Source organism: Cyprinodon tularosa, unplaced genomic scaffold (assembly GCF_016077235.1).
Source record: "Cyprinodon tularosa strain WSP-4 unplaced genomic scaffold, ASM1607723v1 ctg559, whole genome shotgun sequence".
Lineage (NCBI taxonomy): Eukaryota > Metazoa > Chordata > Actinopteri > Cyprinodontiformes > Cyprinodontidae > Cyprinodon > Cyprinodon tularosa.
The window spans coordinates 171,455-184,327 of record NW_024039295.1 but is presented as its reverse complement, the minus strand read 5'-3'; the positions used below and the strand labels follow the sequence as shown (position 1 = coordinate 184,327).

At 40.9% G+C, this 12,873-nt stretch overlaps 1 protein-coding gene across 2 annotated transcripts in view; it reads left to right on the top strand.

The window, feature by feature from the left end:
* Window positions 1-12,873, top strand: part of taok2b (TAO kinase 2b) — a 32,244-nt gene that overhangs the window by 8,376 nt on the left and 10,995 nt on the right. The window contains exons 5-17 of one of the 2 annotated variants that reach the window (XM_038305442.1): window positions 1,077-1,122; window positions 1,206-1,302; window positions 1,569-1,682; window positions 4,448-4,539; window positions 4,663-4,756; window positions 5,980-6,061; window positions 6,396-6,563; window positions 6,828-7,034; window positions 7,890-8,092; window positions 8,211-8,388; window positions 8,542-8,670; window positions 8,771-8,974; window positions 9,068-9,307. In XM_038305442.1, the coding sequence (XP_038161370.1) occupies window positions 1,077-1,122; window positions 1,206-1,302; window positions 1,569-1,682; window positions 4,448-4,539; window positions 4,663-4,756; window positions 5,980-6,061; window positions 6,396-6,563; window positions 6,828-7,034; window positions 7,890-8,092; window positions 8,211-8,388; window positions 8,542-8,670; window positions 8,771-8,974; window positions 9,068-9,307 (1,854 nt within the window). Of the gene's footprint in view, window positions 1-1,076; window positions 1,123-1,205; window positions 1,303-1,568; window positions 1,683-4,447; window positions 4,540-4,662; window positions 4,757-5,979; window positions 6,062-6,395; window positions 6,564-6,827; window positions 7,035-7,889; window positions 8,093-8,210; window positions 8,389-8,541; window positions 8,671-8,770; window positions 8,975-9,067; window positions 11,755-12,873 lie in introns of those variants that run through there. The other variant, XM_038305441.1, reaches the window with a different exon arrangement.

Here is a 12,873-nt window from a genome sequence, read left to right as displayed (position 1 = left end):
AAAAGGAGGCAGGAAAGCAGAATAAAGCATAAGCCTTGCTGCATGCAGTTAGCCAAGCCTTGTTGCTAAATAATTATAAAAACCTGTCATTCAGCCACCTTTTATAACAGCAACTGTGAGATAAGGTGGAAGGTGGTGTACAAATAAAGTTGCCTTCAGCTCTGGGCGCAGGAGAGGTGTGCCTCAGGATGGTCCTACCTTTCGCATGGAAAAGGAGCTACTGCACATTTACAACTTTTAACGAGAGTCAATGGGCAAAGCTTTTTGCACCCCAGGGAAGAAATAGATCACCAATCCGCCGACGAAGAAACAGCTTTACTCATCATTAAAGATTAAATATTTATCTTGCACATCTAAAAAATGTATTAATATATTTTGAAATATTTCAACTTTATAATTTAAGTTTTATTAGTTTTATGTCTTAATCAAGATCATTGGCTCAGGTGGGCAGCGCCCTTGCGCCATCTATTGGCCAGCCGCCACGTAAGCCAAATGCTGTTTGTTAGCGGGTCGACCCATGTTAACCTGCTAATTTCAGTGGGAAAGATGTTTTAGATGCTGCCAAACTCCATTTTTAGTCCATGTATTGGTGACTCTGTATAGTTGCAGAAGAAGTTTTGCTTTAGAGAATATAAAAACAATACAAGTTCTATTTCTTAGTTTCTTTTTTACCCTCTCTCTACGCTGCTTTTTTTTGTTCAGGTGTTAGAATCGTCTAAAATGGAAAACTAGGCCCCTTTAGTCTTGGTGATCTCTGTAAAATCTGTCACCTTTGTTTGGTCTCTGCATGTTGTTGTTGTTGTCGCCGCATCCGTGTTTGACTAATCTGTGTGACCTCACAACTTCCTGAAATGGCGGGATGTAAAAATATGTTTAAATATTAGCTCCTGGTTCCTTTTGAATTTACTAAGAATTTACAGAAACTTTTGTCAATTTAATGTGATTAAAAAAAACAAAAATCTATAAAGAACTGCAATAAAACTCCAATATCAAAACAATACAAAATAAATCATGTTGGCTCTTAACAGCTACTCTTTAGTTTGCTGAATTCAGTCCTCCTGTTTGCTCTTTTCTAGCTGGTGATGGAGTACTGTTTGGGTTCAGCGTCTGACCTGCTAGAAGGTAAGAGGCGATGAAACATTTACTGATATTTTATTGTGTTTTCAGTCGATTATTTATGGAAATGTACAATTTGATCTCCACAGTCCACAAGAAACCCCTCCAAGAGGTGGAAATAGCTGCCATTACCCACGGTGCTTTGCAGGGACTGGTGTATCTTCACTCTCACAACATGATTCACAGGTAACGCTCATCTCACCCCTCTCTTTATGCCCCACTCTCCTCTTCCACTCTTCTGACAGGAGATGAAGCAGAAACCAGAGGAGGCATAAACGGTTCAGCCTAACTAAGCTTATGCAACTGTTTGTGCTGCAACACTTTCTGGTACAACATGCTGCTCTCCAGCCTCCAACGTACTGACTCATCCTCTCATGTCTCACCGTTCGCGTTGCCTTCCTCCGTTTTTATCTCTGACACTTTTCTTCTGTGTTGTCCTTTCTGTCTGTTAGGGATGTGAAAGCAGGAAACATCTTGCTCACAGAACCGGGTCAGGTCAAACTGGGAGACTTCGGCTCTGCTTCCATTGTTGCTCCAGCCAACTCTTTTGTGGGAACACCATACTGGTAAAACATCCAGTCTCTTTTTTTTTTTTTTTTTATTCTCATATAATAACAGCTGGTCTGTATGTAGCGCTCCAGCACTGCCACTGAAATGCCCCTAAACAAGAGGAGGAGCTCATGTAGGTTTCATTTTCTTGTTTCTTCTTTAAATACATTTATTAAATAAAACATTTTTTGTTTATAGATTAAACTAATGAAAAGCTAAGTTTTGGCCCGATTTGGGCTAATAAGGGTAAGATTACTTAAACACATGGAAAACGCTCTCTGGAGAAAAAAAATCTGCCATCAACCACCTGAACATAAAGCAGGCAAATAATTGTTGACATTTTAAAAGCTTCCAGACTGTAGGTCTCCTACTTCTGCCCTGCCCAACAAACAAGAGGTCTGACTGTCCTGCAGCTGTAAGAACTGATGTTTTACTGTCTAGTCTGGGTAGGTTGAGTAAATCAGATTGGCGGATGGACATCCTTTCTAAAAAGCAGCTGTTTGGTTCTTCTAAACATCCGAAGGGTTTATGTCTGTTGCCAGGAAAGCTAGAGTGAAGTAACAATCAGTGTTTGCATTAAAAAAATGGTTGAAGTCGAAGATTCTGGACTAAAATAATGAGAAACTTTTTCTTTTGTTTCATAGAATATAGAAAAAAACAGCAGCTTCCTTTTTATTTTTTTATTCCAATTCTAAATTAAACATATGTTTCATACAGGGGGAGTGTTGGCCTAGTGGTTAGAGCAGTGCACTTGTACTCTTGAGAAGGTTTCAAGTACCCGATTCGATCCCCAAAGCCTGCACTCTCGCTCCCTGAACAAAACCCCTAACCCTATACTGCTCCCCAGGCACCGCAAGGGGATGGGTTAAATGCAGAGGTAAATTTCTCCAGTGCGAGATCAATAAAGTTGAATGATTTTTATTCATTTATATTTGATTTAAATGTCATTTTGAGGCTTAGATTTCTTATCATGAGCAGCAACACAGGAGCATCGAATGCTTAGAAACTGCCGACTTGGTCACAGACTGTTTTGCAAAACGGTAAAACACACTTAGAAATACCAGCTACAAGATGCTACTGGGTGTGAACATTGTTCAGAAATCCCAGTGCGAAGTTTCTGTGTGATGCACCATTTTTGAACTAGAAGGCTTGTCACCGCTGCCCTATTTCAAACTGCAGTCACATCCTGCATAGAGACAATAATAATGGCTCCTAAACTAATATACAGTAGTTATGTTCATTTGTTCCATCAATAATTTATTTGACCTTAAATTTTTCAGCACGTCCGTCTGTTTACAGAGCAAACAGCAGCAGAGGAAATGTGTGAATAAAAACATCCAAACACTTCATGGTAGCCCCATCTGACCTTATCAACCTTTTAGAATAACCTTTATCTGTTCTCCCTATACTTAATTTAATGGTGAAATTATGAATTAACAAGAGAAAGAACTGCTGTCCATTCACTGTTTATTTATGGGGTAAAAATGTTTCTTCTCTAAAAAAAAAACAACAACAACAAAAAACAAATGAACAGATGATGCACGGGTTTGTTGGGGTTGCTTTTTGCATAATAGGAAAAACAGGTATTCGTTAACATTATTCTCGTGTGGTAAAAACCATAGTTGTCTTGACTGTTTTACTTTACAGTAGCAGAATGTAGGAAATGTTCTCAATTACTGTCTTAACTGAGACTGAGTAATAACTCTGTTATTACATGTTATAATTGTTGCCATATACTCGGATAAGATTTTGAAGTAGATTGTTATGCAAATTTCTGACCTTTCCACACCCTTTATCTGGAATATATTAATGTACTTGTTGGGCATGAAGCTGAAAACGAGACAGATAAATGGCCCTAATGTAGCAAGGTTTCATTTTATTAAAGATGAGGATGTTTTTATAGGGAGCAGTCCGGTAAAGTCCAAAGCTAACGCTAGCCTGCTTACAGTCTTTGTTTTCACTTTGTTTTCACAACCAGTCCAGTTATCCTTGTAGACATTTGTTTTATTCTTTAGCTGTAAAGGCTGAAAAAAAACGTATTGAAAGAGGGAAAATCATATTTTAAATCAGCAACATAATAGCAGAGCTGATTATGTTTTGCAAGATGTGTATGCAAAAATGAAAGCTGTTGTCAACATTTCTTGTGCAAAAACCTGATTGCACAACTTTCTGTGGATTCAGCTGCTACAAACTCCCAGGCATCAAATAAATGGGTAATTTTTAATGAATGTTCACAGCCCTGGATCGCCAGAGATACTGATGGAGGAATTCAGATATTTAAAAATAGAAAGAATATGGGATAACTTTTATCAATATAATCATCATCAATGTTTAGCAACAAAATTAAAATGTTGGTTTTTATTTATAATACATGCATCTCCAAATTCACAGTTTTGTGCAGGTAATACATTAGTTTTTATGTTTTTGTTTTTTTTTACTTCTCACTCTTTCTAAATGTGCTGGAATGCGTTAATCCTAAACTTTCACACCATAAAAACAAAGAATTGCTGTCTTTAGCTTAGATGAGGTGTGTTTTAGTCACGGCCCTATTGGGGAAGCTTGCCTGCTAAAATGCAGGTAGTGTTTTTCCATCCTCGGTGTCTGATTCCAGTAGGTAGAATTACTGGAGATATAGTAGCCCCTCCCCCATATCGTCGGTGAAAGTAGTGCTGACGCTGGAAATGAAACCGCCCCATGGGGCAGCTTTGTGTTCAACGATCAAAGAAAGGAAGAAAGATTGAAATGGCCGAGTTGTTGTTGATTTCTTGTTTCCTCCATGCAGGATGGCCCCTGAGGTGATCCTGGCCATGGATGAGGGACAGTACGACGGGAAGGTGGATGTGTGGTCACTTGGCATTACCTGCATAGAGCTGGGTAAGAGATGGCCCTAAAATAGTCCCATTAGAGTCTAAATGATAGACGTGTTCATAAAGCTGAAACCATTTCCTCTTTCTTTTATGTCACTCTTTGTTTGTGTTATGCTTTGTCACTTTGTAGCGGAGAGAAAGCCTCCTCTGTTCAACATGAATGCTATGAGTGCCTTATACCACATCGCCCAGAATGAGAGCCCCGTGTTGCAGTCAAATCACTGGTGAGAAATGACTATTAGGCGGAGTGGGAATGGTTCTTTATCCGCTAGGGTTAGGTCAAAAGCTAATTATCTTGCTTCAGATGATATTCAGTTGTCTAGATGAATAAAAAACAAAGTAAACACTGAAGCAAACAAGCCTTTACTTGCATGTTCTGTCACTTCAAACAATAATGTTGTCTTATTACATCATTATGATGTCCCTTTCCTATGGGGCTTTAATGTCAACATAGCAAGATGTCTGAGATTGTTTAATAGATTCTTAAATTATATTTGAAATTAAAAAAAACCTACAGCCTTCATGGTGATTGAAAGAAGTTATACTGACTTTATTGCATTGTACCTCTATTTACAACAACTGCTGTACAATAAAACCGACCACAAGACAAACAAACCAAACAATAAAAGGCACAAAGGAGCAGTTAAGGTTAACAACAAAGGAGAGGCCAATGACACTAAAATCAAAGAGTGGATTTGAAATGAAGGTAGTCATGATTTTACCCTTGATCTAAAAGAAGAGGTTCAAATATTTGTTCTGGAAAAGGGTAAACATGAAATAAAGGTTTCTACTTTATTTGTCATGATGAAGTATTCTAGTTTAGGAGCTGCGTCGACCAAGACCTGAGAGAGGGACATTTGCATAAATATGTAGCGATTCAAATAAAGCTTAACTGACTTTATAGAAATAAGAATCTTAAAAATTATTCATCCTTGGACTGATAGGCATTTGAAAGGCGGATCCTTTTTTCGATCCAAAACTAAACCAACTAGTCTAAAAGTAATCTTTAAAATGGCAAATCTAACAATTCAAACCACAAGATTAGGTTTGTTTTGTCTCAATGCAAGAATTATTATTTAATAAAAAAAAAAACTAAAAAAATCTATATAATTATTCATATTATATTAAACAATATCTTCTTTACAAGGTAGTACAGTAGCGGCTGGGAAGAAAAATGTCCATTGGGCTTCAGTAGAAAATAAAGGATAAAAATCGGGAAATCTTATGCTTGCTGGAAAATATGTTTGTTTATTTATTTAAAAAGGACAGGGAATAGAGCCCTGTGGTATTCCCCAGGAAGGGTTAGGAAAGGTGGGGATAAAATCATTGCAGAGCAGCTGTTGAGTGCATAACAAGTCAAACATCCAACAGTCTAATGCAAAAACATCTTTGAATTATAGCCTACTCTGCAACGAAAATAAGGTTTTTTATTTATTGTGTTTTTCAGGTCAGATTATTTCCGGAATTTTGTGGACTCTTGTTTGCAGAAGCTCTCCCCGGACAGACCTACCTCTGATGTGCTGCTTAAGGTACAGACATTCTAGAGATGAATGTTGTGCAGTGATGCAGGAAGGCTTGAGATTATTAGCATTATTTTGGTGATGGACAAATTGGAAGAGATTAGAGGAAATGTCTTTTATTGCAGGATGTTTTATTTTGATAGGTCACAATTTTCATACATTTCATACATTGAGCTGATGAATATGACCGGGAATCAAAGTATTTGAGCTAATGGTGTAGTAATGTTTTTTTTTTTATTATTAAGAGTTAATGGTTCTTCTTTTAAAAGCATTAACCAACAGAGGCCCTCCGTCATATTTTCACCCCCCTGTTTCTGTCTCCTTGCTCTGTCCTTCCATTCAGCACCACTTCCTATGCAGAGAGCGTCCAATGACTGTAGTGATGGACCTGATCGCGCGAACCAAGGATGCTGTCCGGGAGCTCGACAATCTGCAGTACCGCAAGATGAAGAAAATCCTGTTTCATGAGGCCCACAATGGTCCAGCACCAGAAGGAGGCGATGAGGAAGAGGTGAGGTTGAGATGGAGGAGAAAAGGAAAGTTTAGAAAATAGAATATGTCAGACTTAATTTCCTTTTGTATTATCTTTCGATCCTATCTGTCCATCCATTTTGAATTAGATCATAAACTCATTTGTCATTCAATATATCTTCTATATTTTTATTTTCTAAGCTGGTATGTTTATGCCACCATTTCTAGATAACCTGCAGAGGAAAAATAGTTTTTCTCTATTTCAGATCCAAGTTCCTCATTCTGCTTCCGTCTTTTTCCCCAGGATGTGGAAGGGTACATGTTGCGCACCGGGACAGTGAACAGTATGGAGAGCTCCCACTCTCTACCGTCCATGTCTATCAGCGCCAGCTCTCAGAGCAGCTCGGTCAACAGCCTGGCAGACGGTTCGGATGACAGCGGAGAGATGGTCATGATGCAGGAGGGAGAGCACACCGTCACCTCCAACAGCTCAGTCCTGCACAAACCTCTGGTCAGTCCAGGCGCTTTATTTTATTCTGTTGTTTATTGCATGTTTTAAAGAAAGAGCTATGAGGTAATAAAAACACATTATGGAGCAGAAAGTAGTAGCTAAATGCTCCCTTTTGATTGATTGATAACTTTATTGATCTCACAGTTGAGAAATGTACCTTTGCTCTGTTTTTCAGTCGCAGCAGCAAGAAATAGTATTAGCAAAATGTATTTTTTGATTTTTAACCAGTTATTTGGTTCAAGATCCTTTTAAAGATGTTTGGGTTTGATACACTCAGTATCTGTTTCAGTGCCTGAAAGCTAAAATTAAGTTGTTTTGGTTGAATTCAAAAATTCTAACTAGTGCCCCCTAGAGGAAGTGTGAAGTAACGGCACTACAGGGTTCCATCTAGAGATGTCTGTGCTACTATTGGAAAAGCAGAATTATTGGACTGAAATGATGAAAAACAAAGCAGCATTATTTGTTTTAAGTCAGAAAAAAACAAAATTATGAAACTGTCTGCCCTTTTCTTTGAGGTCAGAAAGGCTCTTTTGGACACCATTGTTCTTCATCAAAGAGACATTTATGTGCTTAATACTTTAACTTGTGACTCCTAGTTTGTTATGGAAGTATAGCATAAACCAGAAAATCTTATTATTTACCAAAACCCAAAAAGTAGCATTAAGATTTTGATCAAATAAAATAAATCAGAATATTTTATTTAAAATAAAACAAAATATATATGTTAAGTACAGATATTATTTTGGTATATTTGTTATTAAATTCATGATATTTTTTTTTCACTGGCAGATCACAATACTAAAAGACTTTAAATCGGTTAGGAAAAAATTATTCAAAGTTTCTTTCCATTTATAGAGCCATGACAACATCTACGATGATCCATATCAGCCAGAGGTGGACTCTCAACGGGAAGCTTCGTCTGGTGGCGGCGGGGGAGGGGGAGGCGGCGGCAGACGGCGACGCCGGGACCACTTTGCCACCATCAGGACCGCCTCATTGGTCACTCGTCAGATTCAGGAACACGAGCAGGGCTCGGCTCTCAGAGAGCAGATGTCGGGGTAAGATCAGAAAGGATGTGGAAAGTTTAGATTATGGAAAAAACTAATTCATAGCACAGAAAGGTCATAAAAATGGTGTTGGAGCTCAAGTCGTTCCTGCTGAATGATTTTGATGTAGGTACAAACGTATGCGGCGGCAGCACCAGAAGCAGCTGATGGGTCTGGAGAACAAGCTGAAATCAGAGATGGACGAGCACCAGCTGAGACTGGATAAAGAGCTGGAAAACCAAAGGAACAATTTCTCCATGGAGCTGGAAAAACTGTCAAAGAAGAACCAGGCTGTCCTGGAGAAGGAGGTGAGCATAGGCTGGAGCTAGAAGAGCTAACCTAACTCCTACCACAATCTACTTCTTCAGTTCAGGGGAAACTTGTGGAAAAATGCTGCTCTCACATTCAAGAAATGTTTGTTGTTTGAAAAATTTCTAATTGAGATTTTTTGATTTGCCCAGACAAAGGCTGTCGTAACAGAGGAGAAGAAGTTCCAGCAGCACATCCTGGGCCAGCAGAAGAAGGAGCTGACCAGTCTGCTGGATTCCCAGAAACGCCAGTACCGACAGCGCAAAGAGCAGCTTAAAGAGGTGCCTCCAAACCCAACCCAGACACTCACTGCTGAAGATTATTTTGACCTATCCGTTATCCTGGTGCTAATTGTTTGCTGATGCTGTCATCTCTTTGAAGGAGCTGAACGAGAACCAGTCCACACCGAAGCGGGAGAAGCAGGAGTGGCTGGTGCACCAGAAGGAGTGTATGCAGCAGCTGCAGGCAGAAGAAGAAGCCGGGCTGCTGCGGAGGCAGAGGCAGTATTATGAGCTCCAGAGTCGGCAGTACAAGAGGAAGATGCTGCTGGGCCGCCACAACCTGGAGCAAGACCTGCTCAGAGAGGTTCGACTGTCTTCTTCATTTATAACCTCCTGATGCTGTGTGCTGTAGATGTGAGGAGAGGTAACTGAAGTGATGCTTTAATTCATCTTGTAGGAGCTCAACAAGAAGCAGACTCTGAAGGACCTGGAGTGTGCCATGCTGCTGCGCCACCACGAGTCGACGCAGGAGCTGGAGTTCCGCCAGCTGGGCGTGGTGCAGCGGACGCGGGCCGAACTGATCCGCACGCAGCACCAGACGGAGCTCACCAACCAGATGGAGTACAACAAGAGGCGCGAGCAGGAACTGAGGCAGAAACACGCCGTGGAGGTCCGGCAGCAGCCCAAAAGCCTCAAAGTGAGTGAGAGCGCCCAGAGCCAGGGTTCGCCTGAGGAGGGTCCCGTCGGGAGCTGGGACGATGAGGCGGTACCCGGGAATAATGAGTTAGCAGAGGGGGATGGAGTGATGGAGCAGGAAGAGCTCAGAGATGGTGATGATTTTAGAGAAGAGGAGGTGGATGGAGGACATGTCTCAGATAGTGAAAGGAAGTATGAGATGGATGAGGTTAGTGAAAGGAAGGGAAGTGATGTAAGAGAAGATGAAGATGTTGAGGAGAGGGAAGTAGAGGGGGTACGGTGGGAGGACGAGGAAATGCAGGATAAGATTTGTCACATTGACACTGATGAAGAGGAAGAGGAGAGCCGAGGCGTGGCCGACGGATGTCCATCAGAGCTCATCTCCTCCCCAGAAAGGAGGCGGCACCGCGAGCGACAGCTGGACGAGCTTTCAGAGTTTTATTTTCCTGAAACCCTGGAGGAGCTGGAGCCCGTTCCCGTCTCCTCTCCTCCTACCGCTCCCCCTGCCCAGACCTCCTTTCCCTCCCTCTTTTCTCACGCCATCTGCCTCCTCCTTTCCCTCTCTGCCGCCGCCCAGCCCTCCAACCTCACCCTGCTGCTGCTCTCCATCTTCCTGCTCTCGCTCCGCCGCTCTCCCCCCCTGCCCTCCGTGGCCTCGGTGGTGCTTTCGGCAGAGCTGGCCTTCTTGGCGCTCTTCTTCTCGTACCTTCTGCTGCGGTCGTGCTGCTCGCTGTCTCTCTCCACCTTCCTGTCACTCAGCCTCTGGGGCAGCGGTCTCTTCAGTTTAGGCCTGTCCTTCAGTTTAGGGATCTACTACATCCCCATCATTTTAATCTCTGCCTCTTTCCTCAGCTCTCCCTCCCTCTTTCTCTCTCTCTATCTGCTTGTGGTTCTTGTCGTCAGACCGGCCCGCAACTTCTTCCAACAGGCTCCTCGTAAACTCAACCGCTTGTGCATGCGTGTGCTTTTCCGCCTGCCCCGCCCTCTGTTTGCCATGTGCCAGTCGGTGTTGGGTGGCATGGCCGAGCGAAACCTTTACGAGATGTTCCCCAAAGCAGGCCGCAACTGGGGCGTCCGTCAGTCCAGGATCCCTGTCCCTTTAAAGAGCCTGCCGTCTGAGCATCTGGCTCATTGCAGCAGCACCTCTCATCTAGCTAAACTGCTGCTGTGGCTGAGGCGTTTTAGCAGACGCCCACTCGGCGTGCTAGCGGACTTTGCTAACACTATCATCCTAAAACTCGCCAGGCGGATCCTTAAAAGCCTACCGCTCCGTTTCCGGGTTAAACTTCAAACCCTGGGCGTCCTGAAGAAGGAGCTGCCCAGCAGGTTGCCTCGGCTCTTGCCCAGGGAGGTCCGAGAGAGGAGGCAGAGGGAGAGAAGAAGGAGAGAGAGGGAGAGGAAGAGGAGGGAGGAGAGGGACAGGATGTATCGAGAGGAGGGGAGATGGGAATGTGGACTTAGGAGAACTGCATCTGGAAGGTTTGTGAAGGGGAAAATGCGGCCGTGGAGATAGCAGAAGGTGTAGGACAATGTGTGTTTGAGCTTGTTGATCATCATCATCATCACTTTAGGATCCCTCCTGTTAGATGATTCCCCCAAACAGGTTCATGGTCTCATTTCTGATTCCCTGAAATGGTTTCAGGTCTGAACAAGCAGTGAATCTTTCCCATTTCCCTATTGTGCTTTTTGTAAAAGTTCTTAAAAAATTCATCAATTATTATTTTGTTCTTAATTTCTAAGAAGAATCTTTTTTATTGTTATTTTAAGACCGTTTTAATTTTTTTTTTCTTCTGTTATTTTTGTGCAATCCTGTGTTTTCCTTTATAGTGGTCTTATCTGAATGTGCGCACTAGTTTGCCAGTGCTCAGAACAAATATGTCAGTGTTACTCTCCACAAATGAAACTTCACTCCTTACTGCTAAACAAGCTGTGAAAATAAAAAGGGTTTTGATTTCAGAGCGATTTCAATAACGTCACACTGAACACTAGTTATCAGTCAGAATAAAAGTGCAATAAAGGGACGAGTAGATGTACAGCGCCAGACTAATTTACTGTCCCCATGTTAGATGAAAGTGACCCTCAAATCCATCTCTTAATGACAAAGTCAATTGATGAAAATTCAACCTTTCAGTTTAAATGTGTTTCTTTTAAATGGAAAAGCTCAGAAGAAATAGAAAAGTTTCTTTCTCCTTAATATATATAGGAGACGTGGGCCCAGAGCATCACAGATCCTCCACCATACTTAACATTGGACAGATGCTCTGATGCTTAGAACAGAAAACAGATTAATGAATTATGATGATAAATGCCTAATTACCTGGCACTTTCTCTGTTTTCCCCATTTTAAGAGTGGCTACAAGAAGGTGCATGTATACCAGGACATTTATACCTCAGCTAATCTGCAGTGGATCTGTCATTAAACGCTCCCAGAGCCACCAATCTTTTTTTATTATTATTATTATTTAAAGCCTTAGTGTAAAACAAGGATTTAGTTGCATTGATTTCATATAACCAGTCTGGGATAGCTTTTAACACGTGAGTTATTTCCTGCTAAATTCATATATTTAAACTAAAAGTTGTTTTTTTCCCTTAATTTTGCTAGATTTTCTGGAGTAATAAAATATACAGTTCATTTAAACTCATTAAAATACAATAATGTGCCAATAAAATATTGACGTCGCATTTAAAAGCTAGTTTCATAAAGCATGTGAAATCAGCCTTCTTCAGATCGCCTTTACGTTTGCGATCTTATTGCGCTCAATGCAATAGCCTTATGATTTACAATGTAAACATTTCCCCCTTTTTCAATGTTAAAGTGCCTATTTTCAACTGTTTGCACAAATTTTAATCTGTTGTGAAGAAAGGTAGCATATAAGAGAAAGCGTATAAAAACTAAGATATATCTTGTAGTACTTATAGCTTAATATATTTAATATATCAGCATGACTTTATTTTATTGAAGCCATATTGCTTTGGCAATCATTTGAAATATATAAAGCCACATTATGTGAATGTGATGGACAGAACGGCTCGTTACCAAAAGATAAAAGTCTGGAAATATTAACATTTCCCGTCTCTCTTTCCTAAAGGTGGTTTCATTCTTTATAAGAAAAAGAGGGCAAACAAGGAAGAAAAGATTTATCAGATTTATTTATTCTTTTTTATCAAGGTCAGGTCTTTAAAACCTCCAGCATTGGTGCAGCTACACTTCACCTAATGTGTCCTTATTTCTATCAGGAACCAAAGATTTTCAGTGACCAAGCTAAATGATGGAAGATTAAAAACTTCCTGTCTTTCTAAAAGCTAAACCAAAGGGCTATTTTTCTACCACCTCTTGCTTAACTGCTACCAAATGTCTGCAAAGTTCAGAGCTTTCATACATAGATGGCAGAGGTTTAATCTGGATCCAGTGAGATGGTTAGAAAAGCTTGCTGTACAGTGAAAATGAAGGAATTAACAGCTGTGCTTCTGGAGGAGATTTAAGCCATGATGGAGGATAAAACGACTAAAAGAAAAAGTCGTTTTCGCTGTGAAATGACCCCAAAGTGGAGCTTTAAAAGAAAAATC